Genomic DNA, 15,508 nt, shown 5'->3' on the forward strand with positions numbered 1-15,508 from the left:
ATTCTCTTAATATGAAGAATTGTTTAAAATAAAATTATGCACCTTTAATTTTGGGAGATTCAAAACAAACAGAGTACAGACAATAACCCTTACAGAGGGACATTCACACCTCATTGGCAATCCGTCTATTTTATACTGCCACCCATGACTGTCAGTTTCTCTTGATTACTTACTTCCATCCAGGCAAGCACTGAGCAATAAAAACAAGTGCTGTCACCCAAGGTGAGACACATCTAATAAATAAATATCTGTGTTTTGGTCTCAACCCAATGGTATACAGTATTTCTGACTCTTGATTATGGAGGAGGAGGCACAAGTAGGCAGAATGCTGAAGGCTGAATGATACGGTTAATTGGGACAACCTATGGTTGAAATGACAAGCTTTCCAACCTCACAAGATTTTTCCTCAGGTAGAAATGGCCCAAAAAAATCTGTGAAATTTGAAAGCTTGCCATTTCAATCATATGTTGGTCTAGTAAAAGGTATCATTAAATCTTCAACATACCATCACTCTTTATGTCCTTTATTTTCAGACAAACCAGCATGGCTAGATACCCTTCCTATTCTGACTTAGAATGATAACTACTTTCCTGTGAATTTTGCATTCAGATACTAGCTAAAGACACTGCATACTAAACAGCGGAAATGACACAATGATATCTGCAAGATAAGATAATGTGCACACTAGTGTAAAATCATTAGGGCAACTCATTTTATGCAATGTTTCTACACACTTAACTTTGTTGTACATCATAAAAAAACCGACGTAGAGATTGCAGTATGTCATCCACATAAATTAATATATAACAACAGGACAGAAAGGTCAATGTCAATCTGATAAAAAGACCAGATTTAATGACTGGCATATATTCATGTTCTCACATAGTGGTAAAAATGCATAACTGTTTTTTTTTTATAGATCAGCCTTTCTACAGAGTTCAAATATTCATTATTAACATACAGCATGTCTGTTTTTTTTTATTGTGTTTAGAATGTTGTACAGTCTCAGTTTAAGGAAAAATTGACCCCTCTCTTTGGTCATTTGGTCATTGGGAGAGAAATACGGGATGATGACATGCGTAGTCTTTTCTTTGGTGATTATCTAGTCCCTGAGAATGCGGAAAAGACTGGAAAATGTTACAACGAAATTATGGATATGGAGGAACTTAAAATTGTAAGTTAAATGATTTATTTTAGTTTTGCTGATTCTTTAAAAACTAGGTTTTTAAATAATATAACTGTACCCTGTACCGGAGCCTAGCCAATATATAATTAATCCTTATTGGAGACAAACCAATCCAAGGTGTGACACCATGCACCCAGTGGAAAGAAAGGACAGAGTGCTGCGAACACACTGGTTTATGTTATATACAAACACAAATAACCATATCCTCAGCTGGCCACATGTTTCTCTAGATCTGTAAAAGGTTTCTAATGGGTGGGGAAGGATTGGCATAATGAATTGTGTTTGACAGGAAATCTAAAATTTAGTTGAACATATCCCTATATACAGTGGAGGAAATAATTATTTGACCCCTCACTGATTTTGTAAGTTTGTCCAATGACAAAGAAATGAAAAGTCTCAGAACAGTATCATTTCAATGGTAGGTTTATTTTAACAGTGGCAGATAGCACATCAAAAGGAAAATCGAAAAAATAACTTTAAATAAAAGATAGCAACTGATTTGCATTTCATTGAGTGAAATAAGTTTTTGAACCCCTACCAACCGTTAAGAGTTCTGGCTCCCACAGAGTGGTTAGACACTTCTACTCAATTAGTCAACCTCATTAAGGACACCTGTCTTAACTAGTCACCTGTATAAAAGACACCTGTCCACAGAATCAATCAATCAAGCAGACTCCAAACTCTCCAACATGGGAAAGACCAAAGAGCTGTCCAAGGATGTCAGAGACAAAATTGTAGACCTGCACAAGGCTGGAATGGGCTACAAAACCATTAGCAAGAAGCTGGGAGAGAAGGTGACAACTGTTGGTGCGATTGTTCGAAAATGGAAGGAGCACAAAATGACCATCAATCGACCTCGCTCTGGGGCTCCACGCAAGATCTCACCTCGTGGGGTGTCAATGATTCTGAGAAAGGTGAAAAAGCATCCTAGAACTACACGGGAGGAGTTAGTTAATGACCTCAAATTAGCAGGGACCACAGTCACCAAGAAAACCATTGGAAACACATTACACCGCAATGGATTAAAATCCTGCAGGGCTCGCAAGGTCCCCCTGCTCAAGAAGGCACATGTGCAGGCCCGTCTGAAGTCTGCCAATGAACACCTGAATGATTCTGTGAGTGACTGGGAGAAGGTGCTGTGGTCTGATGAGACCAAAATAGAGCTCTTTGGCATTAACTCAACTCGCTGTGTTTGGAGGAAGAAAAATGCTGCCTATGACCCCCAAAACACCGTCCCCACCGTCAAGCATGGGGGTGGAAACATTTTGCTTTGGGGGTGTTTTTCTGCTAAGGGCACAGGACAACTTATTCGCATTAACGGGAAAATGGACGGAGCCATGTATCGTGAAATCCTGAACGACAACCTCCTTCCCTCTGCCAGGAAACTGAAAATGGGTCGTGGATGGGTGTTCCAGCACGACAATGACCCAAAACATACAGCAAAGGCAACAAAGGAGTGGCTCAAAAGAAGCACATTAAGGTCAGGGAGTGGCCTAGTCAGTCTCTGGACCTTAATCCAATAGAAAACCTATGGAGGGAGCTCAAGCTCAGAGTTGCACAGAGACAGCCTCGAAACCTTAGGGATTTAGAGATGATCTGCAAAGAGGAGTGGACCAACATTCCTCCTAAAATGTGCGCAAACTTGGTCATCAATTACAAGAAACGTTTGACCTCTGTGCTTGCAAACAAGGGTTTTTCCACTAAGTATTAAGTCTTTTTTTGTTAGAGGGTTCAAAAACTTATTTCACTCAATGAAATGCAAATCAGTTGCTATCTTTTATTTAAAGTTATTTTTTCGATTTTCCTTTTGATGTGCTATCTGCCACTGTTAAAATAAACCTACCATTGAAATGATACTGTTCTGAGACTTTTCATTTCTTTGTCATTGGACAAACTTACAAAATCAGTGAGGGGTCAAATAATTATTTCCTCCACTGTATATATATATATATATATATATATATATATATATAATGTAGCAAGGTAGAAGGTACCGCACTCACAGGACTTAAAGTAAATCAAAAACATTTATTACAAAATTGCATTTAATGTTTAGGCTGCCACTGCGCCTTTCTCAAAGTGGCAGCTGAAATGTTAGATGCAAGTTTGTAATAAACGTTTTTGATTTACTTTAAGTCCTGTGAGTGTGGTACCTTCTACCTTGCTACATTATTTCATTTTTCTCTGGACTGCACCCAGGCATTATGCATTATCTTGAGAATCTTTTACGTGAATGCCTGTTAAAACACTGATTATATATATATATATATATATATATATATATAAATATATATATATGGCTTCCTCTACTACCAGAAGAACTTTTTGTATTGCTTTCCATTTTTTCTGGCCTTAAAAAAGAAAGACTAAAAATAAATTCAGTACTAAATACAATTTGAAAAGAAGCCTGTTAAAAGCAGCCCCAGAACCATAGCTGTTGTCCTTTATATATTAACTGTGAGTGCACTGTGAAACAGCTCCAACTCCTGTAAAACAAGGTGAACTGAAGATCAATGTTAATAACAAAATGTAGGTAATTTCCTAAACAGCAAGATGAATAATGTATTGTGAAGAAAATGTAAATACAATATAAACTACTTTTTAGTGACATTTTATTTGTGAATTTAATATATTAATGGAGTTATTAATTCATTATAATTTATTTTTTTATTAAGTATAAATCAATTATTAAATGTTTGCTTTAATTTTGTGCTACCAAGTTATTTTTCTATAATTCTATGTAGCCCCCAGTCGCTAGTTTTTTTTTTTGAAATACAGAATTGAAAATTCAGAATTCAATAATTTTGATTAATCAAAAAATGCTTAAAAGGAAAGAAGTCATCTACAAAAGCAAATATTGACTTATAGAATTATTAGATTTAATTGAGCAGATTGCAAGTATTCACAGTGGGCTTAAGAACTTACTACTTGATGTTATGTTAATTTTATTTTATCTGTCATTTTAAAGTAATATTTTATGTACACAAATCATTTAAATGAAAGACAGCAGAAGACCAAATATGCCATTCTCTTATAGTCGCTCACAAATAATTAATGTGCTATCTGATATCTATGATGTTATTATTGTAATAGGCTCGTTTTTTTTGCTTTTCAGTGCATGGAGAATTACTTACAAAAGTTTAATTCGAGCTGCAAAACTTCTATGAATCTGGTGATGTTTCAGTTTGCAATTGAACATATATCTCGAATTAGCAGAATCCTAAGACTTCCTTGTGGCCATGCTCTGCTTATTGGTAAGGCTATTTCAAGGATATTGAAAAGACTGTCCCAACAAAAAAATAAAGATTCTAGTTGTTAACAAAATGTAATATGTTGTAAAGAAGAAGGTGATAGGAGATGAAATAATTAGCTTAAAGTCTGAAAAATCTAACTTGTTTTTTTTAAGTCTCCTGTATTCTCCCACAGTACCTAATCTGTTATGCTTCATGGTTTAGCATTAGTCTGTTAAAACAGACTTCTCAGCCCTCAGTGGTTACAGAACATATTTAAAAATGTGCATATTTGAACCTAAAGGCTGGGTTGGGAGCTAGCAATACCAGTGCCATGTTTCATGATAATTCAGTGGCAAAATTCAGTGGCAAAATACTTGCCTGTCTTCAGTTTAATGCTTAAAAGGAGTACAAATGTAATATGAGATTTGTCCCATGAAAATAAGATATTAATATGATCAATCAAAAATTGTACCATTTCTGAAATAATTAAGTTAATCTTCCCTACCCCTCCTCAACAGTTGTTCTCTACATACAGGCATTAGAGGGCCTGTCATTGTTTTTGCCTAATTAAGGGATATTTAATTCTAGACAACTTTCCAATTTACATTAATTAAAATGTTCAACAAATCAGTTTGTTTTCTTTTGCTATTCTTTGCTGTAATAATCCTTTTGAAGCAAGGAATCAAAAGCCAGTTGATTAACAGACCAGTGAACAGTTCCACTTCTGCCATGGACCAGCTGAGACCTTGTCTCAGGCAGCAGTGTCTGGCAGGGGGTGAGGGGGCAGCATAGAAAGGGGATCAAAGCAATGCCATTGATTTGCCCGTGAAGAAGCATTCAAGGCTTTGTGGGAACTGGAGTTTTGCTAGAGGAGAATTAGCTTCTGCTACATTCATAGTATCCATAGTAGGAACTAGCAGAGAGTACAGAGAATAGCAAGTGGCTGACAACTACTGCGCTCAAAAGCAATTACATGTTCTAACTAATTAACTCGGGTCTATTTTTAGGTTTACAACTGCTTTGTCAGAGTCTAGTATGGGGTCCTTTTGCATAGAAGATATATTTGAACTACTGTATCTTTCAACTATCTTTCAAAACAATCATCTCTAACACAAATCCAGAGTGTAGAGAGACAGCATGGTAGGGTTGGATGAGGGGATGCCTATGTGCCTCCCCCAGCACGACTCTCTAAAATCACTCTTGGCACTTGCTAATGCTGTCAGCTCTGGATTCAAAGGCCATGCAGCAAATTTATGTGCCCTGAAACAGAGTGCAAAGGGCTGTGACCATTTACAGATAAACAAACACAGCATGCAAGGTTCAAGAAAACTGCAGATTGCATACTTTGTTTTGAATTTTGCACGCTGTGTTCAGCTTCTCAAAGAAGCTTAAACTCGTTATATACAATAAACTGTGAATAAAATTTTTTAAAGCTATATTATCATGTCCTTTAAAACCATACTTTATAAAGATGAATATTTACAAAGGATTAAATTGTCTCTCCTCTTGGTGCCACCTAGCAGCCTTTGTTGGATGACCACGAACAAAAAAAAACAAAAAAACTGTTATTCCTATATGATTTTAAAAGATTAAATAAAATATAAGATTCATATGACTGGACTGCAGGAACTTTTCTAGGTGTATAATTGACTAGAAACTGAGGAATCAACATTGAGATGTGTTTTTTTAACAAATGATGGTAAATACACAAATGTTCTAGCACTAGGTAAAAAAATGATTGGGACATGATAAATGTGCATTAGTGGTTATTTTCTAATTTTTGAAGACGAATGGCAGACAGGGAGAAATGTTGCCTGCAAAAAATCTAGGCTGTGGGCTACAAATCTTGTGAAAATAACTTAGCATGGTATTTCGTGAATCACCAGTGGTAAAGCATAACATTGTCCCACCACCAAAAAATGCAGGAGAAGCCAATATGTTTCATATGGTTTACTGCCTGTGATTCACACTGACACTAATACTAAAGTATTTTCAGGAGAACTGTTGCCCCTTGAGTAGCACAGATATCTGAATGGCTACAAATCTCCGTGTCTGCCATTACTGTAACATGTTTAGTACATCTTCTGCCTCTTAATCTAATTTCAGGGATTGGAGGAACTGGCCGTCAGTCTGTAACAAAGCTTGCTGCATTTATGTCCGATTTTGAGTTTTACCAAGTTAGTATTCAAAAAACATACACTGTTAGTGAGTGGAGAGATGATCTGAAAAAGGTATTTAAAGCTGCTGGACAGAATGGGAAACCTACCGTCTTTCTCTTTGCCGATCATCAAATAAAGGTATTACGTTAACTGGCATAAAAAGAAAATGAAATTATGCTAGGTAAAAGCAATGCATATGTAATATTTAGAGCATAAAACAAGTCACTTGAATAATTTAGACTGTCTGTTGCTTATTTGAATCATGCACATTAGGGGGGGGGGTTATAGACGTTGCACAGAGGCCTATTCCTACAGGTGAAAAAAAGAAAGCCTGCCTGTGCACACAACTGAACAGAAAAACAAAATAAGGGCAGAAATAAATTAATTGTGAAAGGTTTTCTTTCCTTCTCTGCATTTATTATTTGACTTGTAAATGAGCAATTTTCTTTCTTGCAATAGGATGAGTCATTTTTGGAAGACATCAACATGATCCTAAGCACCGGTGATGTTCCTTCCCTGTTCAATAATGAAGAAAAACTGGAAGTGTTAGAAAAGGTCATCTTTCTGTTATTGTGCTTTAGCAAGGGATGCTTTCAGGCAGGAAGATAGAATGAGGAGGGCAAGAGAGTCATTTTATGTTACAATGACTGAGCTTTGCAGAACATAAATACTTTGATAAATAAAAGGAACACAATCTCTAGGAAAGTTTTAAAGTCTTTTGTTTGCCTGTGATGTACTAGATTTCAATTATTTCCCCCTGTATGACGTTTTCATAGTATACATTTGCATTTGAGAGGATAATAAATCAGACAACCAATGAATCAGACCGAATAAACAGGGAGAAGAGAGAACAAGAGAAAAAAGTGTTGGGGTTTTGTAATGATTTCTTGTATTATTTCTTCACATGGGGCAGGAGTTTACAAAAGTAAAGGGAAGTCTGTCAAATCTTCCACATCCATAAAATGTGTATTTTAGCATAATAAAATATAAACTTTATAAGACTATGCTCTACCTTATTAGAGAACATCAAATATCCCTAAAGTTTTCTTACAAAGTTTTACATGGCAATGTAACCGCAATTATTGTTCAATGACTACCCTGAAATGTGTGCTGCAATGGTTGCTTTACCTCGTTGCAACTTGAGAGTTGATGCATATAGTTGCTGCTTGGTATAGGTTGTAGGGGACTGATTGAGAATCCACCAGTGCTTACTCAGTAAGTAGAGTATTTTCACTTTAAGTACATTTCCAGATTGTTTAAATTGACTACACAAACAGACTTCTGTAATCGAAATTAATAATCTTTGCTTCATGCTGTCCTTACTTTATTATTATTTTTTAATTTATTCAAGTATCATAGAAATACATTCTATGTATTTTGTTTGCAGATGTGCCAACTGTTGCCAGCAAGTGAATCACAGATTGAGAATACTCCATCTGACTTGTACGGTAAATTTAAAAACCGAATAAGAAGAAACTTACACATTGTACTAGCATTTAGTCCTACTGGACATGCATTTCGGGATCATCTTCAGCACTTTCCATCTTTAGTCAACTGCTGTACCATTGATTGGTTTCAGGTGAATATTTATTACATTACATAGTGCAATAACTACTTTTCTTTATTATTAAAGCAGAAAATGTATCATCATGGTTTTTGCAAATTGATACATTTTAAAGTTACTTAGAATACCCTTCCATAGTCAAAGTTCACAGATGTTATGCCTTTTTTAGTAAGATATGTCATTATAGTAAGTTACATCACTGTTCTCTTGGGGCTGCTCCATGAGAGAAGGATCAGCACCCCCTATACATAAATTGGCAGAGATTTAAGCAAGCATGACATGTTGAATTCTTTATTAAGACCCCTAGGGTACCTGGATTGCAGAAGCCAGATCCAATAACATTCTCTCTGAAGTAACATTCTTTTTTTTATCCTGCCCTTGTTTTGCTTACACTTTTTCAAGGATTTGCCACCGGAATTGATACACACGGAATTGAGACCTTGTGTAAACAAATGTTTGGCTAACATAGTTTCCTTTTTAGTTTAGTCTTTAACCTTTTTAGTTTCTTCTTTACCCTTTTTAGTTTCCTCTGTAAATTGTATTTGTAGATCTTTTTTTCCAACGGCTGGGTATACCATGGTTGTTGTGGGTATTTTTTATAAATGAAAAGCTTGTATCAATATGATATTAAATATGGTTGTGGTACTTCTATATCACAAGTGGATGTTTGGCCTGTTGTAGTACTAGGTTAGATGTCAGAAAATGTTGAATTTGCAAGTGTCTCAACTGAGCTCTGGTTGCTTTGTTTTTGCAGGCCATGGCGGGGGAATGAATTTTAGGTATTATATGTCTAAGTTGTACTTTTTGTATTCCAAAGGCTGTGTATATTTCAGAGTGCAAGAGTCCTGGTTTAAAGTCTTGGTTATCTCTCAGAGTCATTAACAGTGATGGGTAGGGCACTAATTGAACTTCAAGTTTAGAGTGGACCACGTCTCCTCCGCTGTTTTGTATTTGCATATGTTCTTTTATTCTAAGCTCTGGTTGTGGAACTTTGGCCCAAAGTAATTTTGAGAAAGAATATCCCAGCCACTTGTCTTCCAGAAATTTCTATTACTTAGGGGAGAGTTTTTTTGGGGTATTCTGTCCTTGGATAAAATGCTGGCCTGGTAATAAGACCAAGTCTTCCATCAATCCTGGGTTTATATAGTAAGGAAAATGTCATCCTGGGTGCCTTGCCAGACCATATAAACTGACTGATTATTTTATTTAAGTTACTAAAGAAAACATTTGGCATCATTATAGGTAAAGTCTAAAATAAGACATTAGGCAATATTAGCATTTTAACAATAGTAATTCTTCCCATCCAAGTGAAATGCTTAACTGTCCAGGTTTTGAGGAGGTCAGAAATATGCAGTAGCATTGGTCTGTAATTAAAATTGTAAACATTTTGCCTAGTTGCCATTTAAATGAATAACTGGCTGTTCAATATGGTTATCCCATACAGTAATTAGACTATTTTCCATAAACACTCAGTTGCTTTATCACATTGGGTAGAGACTTGCCAAAAATAATTTTTCACCAGATCAAACTACAGGCAGTTTAGTCAGCTTTAAGTAAAGTAATATGTGTTTTACTATCATTTAGTTGCAACTAAATGATAGCAAAACACATATTACTTATTACAATTTTAATTACAGTATTTTGTCATTTTGCTGCACTCTGTGGCAAGTTTTGTCACATGGAAAATGCTGTGCTGCCACCAGTATTTATATAGTTATATAGAAAATGATTTGCAAAGCTGAATTAATAAAATGTTTGCCCGTGGATGATAACAGTGGTTATGCATCACATTTGTTGACCAATGCTCAGTTAGTTGCAAAAATATTGAGTATTTACCTATGCAGCTGTGTCTTGCCTCTCATCTACGGCAGCCTTTTGTTAGTGTACTTTTTTTTTTTTAAAACTAGATATAGACGATATAAAACATATAGAAAAAAAATACACCCCATTTTACACTAAAGACTATATAATAAAAGAAAACTAAAAAACATTACTGCTAGATTAAAATACACTTCTCTCTCTAAGGTACATGTAGATATGGTCATATTTTTGCTCTCTCATTCTGAATCTCAATGGTATTGTGAATCTGTCAGTTGTGCTTTGTCATAAATAGGTTGAATTTCCTTCTCAGTACAATAAACAATCTCGTTCTCACTGGCTTATTTTTCTCTAAAAGGCATGGCCTGAAGATGCTCTTGAGAAGGTGGCAAATCATTTTCTTGATGATGTGGAAATGTCACAGGAAATCAGAAAAGAAGCTGTGTTCATGTGTCAGCACTTCCATCAAAGCGTTATTGCACTCTCCAAAAGGTATTTAATTAAAATTAAATCATTTCCTGGTGTGCAGCTTGAGCAGAACCACAGCACTGCCCAAGGGATATTGAAATACAAATCAGTTCTTGGGTGAGGCTAAGAGATGCAAAGTGAAAATACCCTGGAAAAACCTCAGTTTAATGGATTAGTTTGCAAAATCACAATGATTCCCAGAAATAAAAATACTTTGTGCCATTGTGCAGATCTTCACTATAAGGAGATACACATGCTCATTTGACAAAGTTGGGACAGATATTCATATGCATGGGATTAGCAGTTACAGAGGACAGTAGCAGTGCTTATTGGGGTAGGTGCATCCTAGTACATGAGGATTAAGGGCCCCTAGTACATGAGGTTTAAGTTGCACCTAAATCTTTGTAGCCCATCAGTGTGTTTGGGAGACCTACATAAAGAGGTCTTGGATGGAAGTTATTTTCAGGACAACTATTACTAACTTCCCTGATAAAGAGAGATTTTTTTAGATCCAATATAACTAACTTTGCTGATAAAATGATATTCTCAGGACATGTTGCTAACTTCCCTGATAAAGAGGTATTCTCAGGCCATTTGTTATTACCTTCCTGATAAAGAGGTATTCTCAGGCCATTTGTTATTACCTTCCTGATAAAGAGGTATTCTCAGGCCATTTGTTATTACCTTCCTGATAAAGAGGTATTCTCAGGCCATTTGTTATTACCTTCCTGATAAAGAGGTATTCTCAGGCCATTTGTTATTACCTTCCTGATAAAGAGGTATTCTCAGGCCATTTGTTATTACCTTCCTGATAAAGAGGTATTCTCAGGCCATTTGTTATTACCTTCCTGATAAAGAGGTATTTTCAGATCTGTTATTACTAACTTCTCTGATAAAGAGGTATTCTCAGGTCTGTTACTAACTTCCCTGATAAAGAGGTATTCTCAGGCCATTTGTTATTACCTTCCTGATAAAGAGGTATTCTCAGGCCATTTGTTATTACCTTCCTGATAAAGAGGTATTTTCAGATCTGTTATTACTAACTTCTCTGATAAAGAGGTATTCTCACATCTGTTATTACTAACTTCCCTGATAAAGAGATATTTTTGGGTCTGTTACTTACTTTTCCTGATAAAGAGGTATTCTCGGGCTAGTTGTTGAAATTATAATATACAGACTTCATTTTTTTTCAATTTCTCCTCCAATAGTACAAAAATAGGTTCCTTAGAGCTTACTCACATTAAGTGATTTTTCTGCTGATATGTTCCTTTTTTTACCATGAACTCCTGCTAAATAGAATAGGGACACAGGGTTATATATTATACCTAGAAGTAGGCCCGTTAAATGCACACACAGCATGAATGTAGCACATGCTGGGTCTTTTCTTATCCAGAATTCATGCTGTTTCTTTGTGTACATTTCAAGCCTCCATCAGGTATAATATATGCCATTTCCTCTACCCATTATATGAGGAAAGCAATAACACAATGGGGAATAGGTACATAAAGCAGCACCCACAATGAACCCTAAAAAGCATTAGCTTCTGTTCTTTTAGTGGACTGTATTTAATTGTGCCAGGAATCGTACCAAATGGTGTGTAGGAAAAAGCAACTTCTATTTAAGGACATACAATTAACTGTATCAGAGTTTATGTTACTTTAGTGGGGAACACAGCTCATGGAATTTAATCATTTTTATTTGTATCCACACTTCTTTGGAGATTAATGGGTTGTAAATGTATAACAATTTGAGTTAACAAACTGGACAAGCACCGATACATAAATTATTACAATTCATTGGAGTTTCTCTTGTAGGAAAATAATAGTTTGGAATAGTTTGTTCCCAGCATTACTTTTGTGCAGCACCTAAAGATGTATTGGGGGAAATTCACAGAAGTGGACATAATTTTTTACATATTTACAAACAGAAATCTGCCTAAATTCCGTATCAACCACCACTTTTCAGTTTTTGGTGGAAGAGTTTACAGACACTTTTGTGAATTTGTCTGTTAAACAACATTTAAACTATATTTTAACTACTTTTTTTCACCCAATTTTCAAAATGGAGTAAAGCTTAGTGTAACTTTGTCAGATCAATTCTAAGCTCTTCTGTTTTGCTTTAGTTCCCCCAGTATTAGTGATGAGCCAATCTGTCTCATTTCCCTTCACTGAAAGTTAATCAAAATTGCTGAAAATTTCAAGAAATGTTGAAACTGTTAAGAAATGCAGCGACAGCACAACTCTTTTGCCATGGGCAGCCATGACTGATTTGACATGACCGCAACTTTTTCTCACTCATCAAATTTTTGTTGCAGCAGATTTTGCAGCAGCTGTTGAAATGCGGAATTTCGCTGCAAATCCATACCTGGAAGAAATTTCGCTTTTCACTACCCAGTATTCATTTCACACCTCGTGTAGGAGCCCCATTGGGGGATCAATAAGATGTTAATGGGAATTAGCGGACTCATTGTTAGGGAATAAGTTTCTGTCTAACCATTGAAAAAAAAAAATCCCACAAAGCTATCTCCACTTTTATGTTGCCTTAATATCACCACTTTTGTGAATCCCCCCCCCCCCGCCATTGTGTTTCTAAGTAAAAGACTTAATTATTGTACCCACTGAAAATGATTTGGCCCTCTTTAATTTTCTGCATACACAACTTTTTTTACATCACCTGGAGAAAAAGAAAAGCAAAACAGAATACAGGGTAGTTGAAAAGTCACTTGGCTTTCTTTTTGGACTAATTGGATCACTGTAAGGTGAGAGGTATGCATCAACTGCAATACAATATGCTTTCTATACAATTTACTTGTGCAGTATTATGCGTTGCTATTGATTTTACCTTCATTATTTTGTATTGTGTCTAGAAATAAATCTTTTTAATAAACAAATGCTGACTTTTTTTTTTAGCTCACAGAAACATTTAGCTGAATGGCATTCATTTGTACAATAGTCTCATGACCAGCACCCCTCTCTTATTTCTTGGTGGGGGGGGGGGAATCACTGTTATTGCTTCTCATACAATATTCATAAGTGAAAGCTTCTGTGTTCTTCTTCTCTGACCTGACCTTGTAGCTGCTCAAGTGGAAAGTGGAAGATTTTTTTTCCCTTTTACTGTGAAAATGCTTTCATTGCTTTGGTTTTCTGAAAAATATTCAAAAAGTCATTCAGTGGGAAGGACAAAATGTGCATTTATACCTGAGCTAGCATGCTTCTAAAAGAATGAAATGTCTTATATTGTACTTGCTCCAAGTTCACTTGTGTCTTATGTCATGATCATTTTAATTGTGGACAGGTTTTTTGAATCTCTCCAAAGACATATCTATGTCACGTCGACATCTTACCTCGAATTAATCAAGACTTTTAAGAATCTTTTAGAACGTAAGAGACTTGAGCTGTTAAGCAGCAAGAACAGATATGTTGTTGGACTTGAGAAGTTGGATTTTGCATCATCACAAGTAAGTAAAGATGTCTTTGAAGCTGGTGAAGGTAAAGCACTTCATACTATTCCTCTCACACAAATGCACATTAGGACTGAGGCTTGCAGAGGAAAAATTGTAAACAGGGGTTGGAATTAACAGTAGCCTAGGGTTATAAAAAATTCAAAGCAGATGCGCCAAATTTCTCCTCTTTTTAATTAGATTATAATGTACTCTCATTAGTAAACAAAGCAGCCAGGCAGGCACAGAAATCACAGGAGTAATTTTTATCTTCCTCACATGTAGTGGAAGAATAAGCTTGTGTAATGACAACAGTTGTTGTGAATGCATCAGAAGGTAACAGCATATAATTTAATTGGTCTTAGTCTGTGTAAACCTTATATGTTGAAATCAAAAACTTCTTAATATGAAATAAATGATCATTATAAATATTACATAGTAATATAAGGAATGGGAGCACTTAACTTTAACCTAGATTATAACTCTTACCCTTACTTAACATTTGAAACCTTCTTTATGTATAGCCCATATACATTTTGTGATACACTACTTGCATAGCAGTGGGTTAAGTGATTCTGCTGTGTTAGTATTCCAATAAATAAACAGAAAGCGGCACAGTCTCTGCTCTGCTGTAGTGCCTGCTGACTTACTGGCAAATGACTGGTTTCATCCAAGCTTTTTTGAATGTCTTAACAGCCTGTTCAGCAGCACCATTTGAAGTTGGATGATAAGGTGGGGTCAATTTGTGTCTTATACCATTTTCTTTGAAAAAGTATTGGAATTCCTGAGATGCGAATTGGGGTCCATTATCAGAAACCAACTCCTTTGGCAAACCATAGGATGCAAACAAAGTACGCAACAAAGCAGTACTCATTTTAGTGGTTAGCATCTCCAAATAGCTGTCTATAACTAGGAATGTTTGCTGGTTTATTCCAGCATAGTCAACATGGATTATTTCCTATGGTGATGTAGCTCATGCCCATGGGTGAAGTGGTGCAGTGACTGGCTGAGCTTGTACAGAAGCACAAGCAGCACACTGACTTACAAACATTTCTATATGCTGATCCAGACCTGGCCACCATAGGTAACTATGAGCTCATGATTTCATCCTGTTTATACCTGGATGGAGTTTATGCAAGAGCCTTTTCTGGTTTTTGTGGGTTATGACAACCCGTATCCCCTGTAGCAAGGTCTAGGGCAAGGTCTATATGCAAGGCTAATCTCTCTTTTCAAAATATGGATTAAGCACTTTGTCAGAGCTGTAGTTGGGCTAACCTTTGTAAGTATTATCCCACACTTTGGCCAGAGGCGGATCATGATCATGAGGATGATCATGTCCCAGATGCAAGAAATAAGTAGTTCTTCTACATATGAAACCTGAAAAATGACACCTTCATCATGGACATCTGTTGCGTATGGGCATGGAAGCTTTGACAAAGCATTTGCATTTCCATGCTCATGACAACATCTACAGTATATAAAATATCATAGTCATATGCAAATAGGAGTAGTGCCCAGCATCATTTTTCAAGTGCTGCCAATGTCGGGATGGCAGATTTTGGCCCCAGAAAAGCCAAAAGTGGTTTGTGGTCAGTGACCAATGCCAATTTCCATCCATAAAGATATTTATGACATTTTATT

At 36.0% G+C, this 15,508-nt stretch overlaps 1 protein-coding gene across 1 annotated transcript in view; it reads left to right on the top strand.

The window, feature by feature from the left end:
• The window catches only part of LOC100490346 (dynein heavy chain 3, axonemal), a 522,485-nt gene that overhangs the window by 359,963 nt on the left and 147,014 nt on the right, over positions 1–15,508 (top strand). Inside the window, exons 46-52 of the mRNA XM_031898872.1 lie at positions 992–1,174; positions 4,302–4,440; positions 6,526–6,716; positions 7,038–7,133; positions 7,966–8,157; positions 10,319–10,452; positions 13,723–13,885. Of these exons, the coding sequence (XP_031754732.1) occupies positions 992–1,174; positions 4,302–4,440; positions 6,526–6,716; positions 7,038–7,133; positions 7,966–8,157; positions 10,319–10,452; positions 13,723–13,885 (1,098 nt within the window). The remainder of the gene's footprint in view (positions 1–991; positions 1,175–4,301; positions 4,441–6,525; positions 6,717–7,037; positions 7,134–7,965; positions 8,158–10,318; positions 10,453–13,722; positions 13,886–15,508) is intronic.

The sequence above is a fragment of the Xenopus tropicalis genome, chromosome 3 (assembly GCF_000004195.4).
Source record: "Xenopus tropicalis strain Nigerian chromosome 3, UCB_Xtro_10.0, whole genome shotgun sequence".
In the NCBI taxonomy this organism is placed as follows: Eukaryota; Metazoa; Chordata; class Amphibia; order Anura; family Pipidae; genus Xenopus; species Xenopus tropicalis.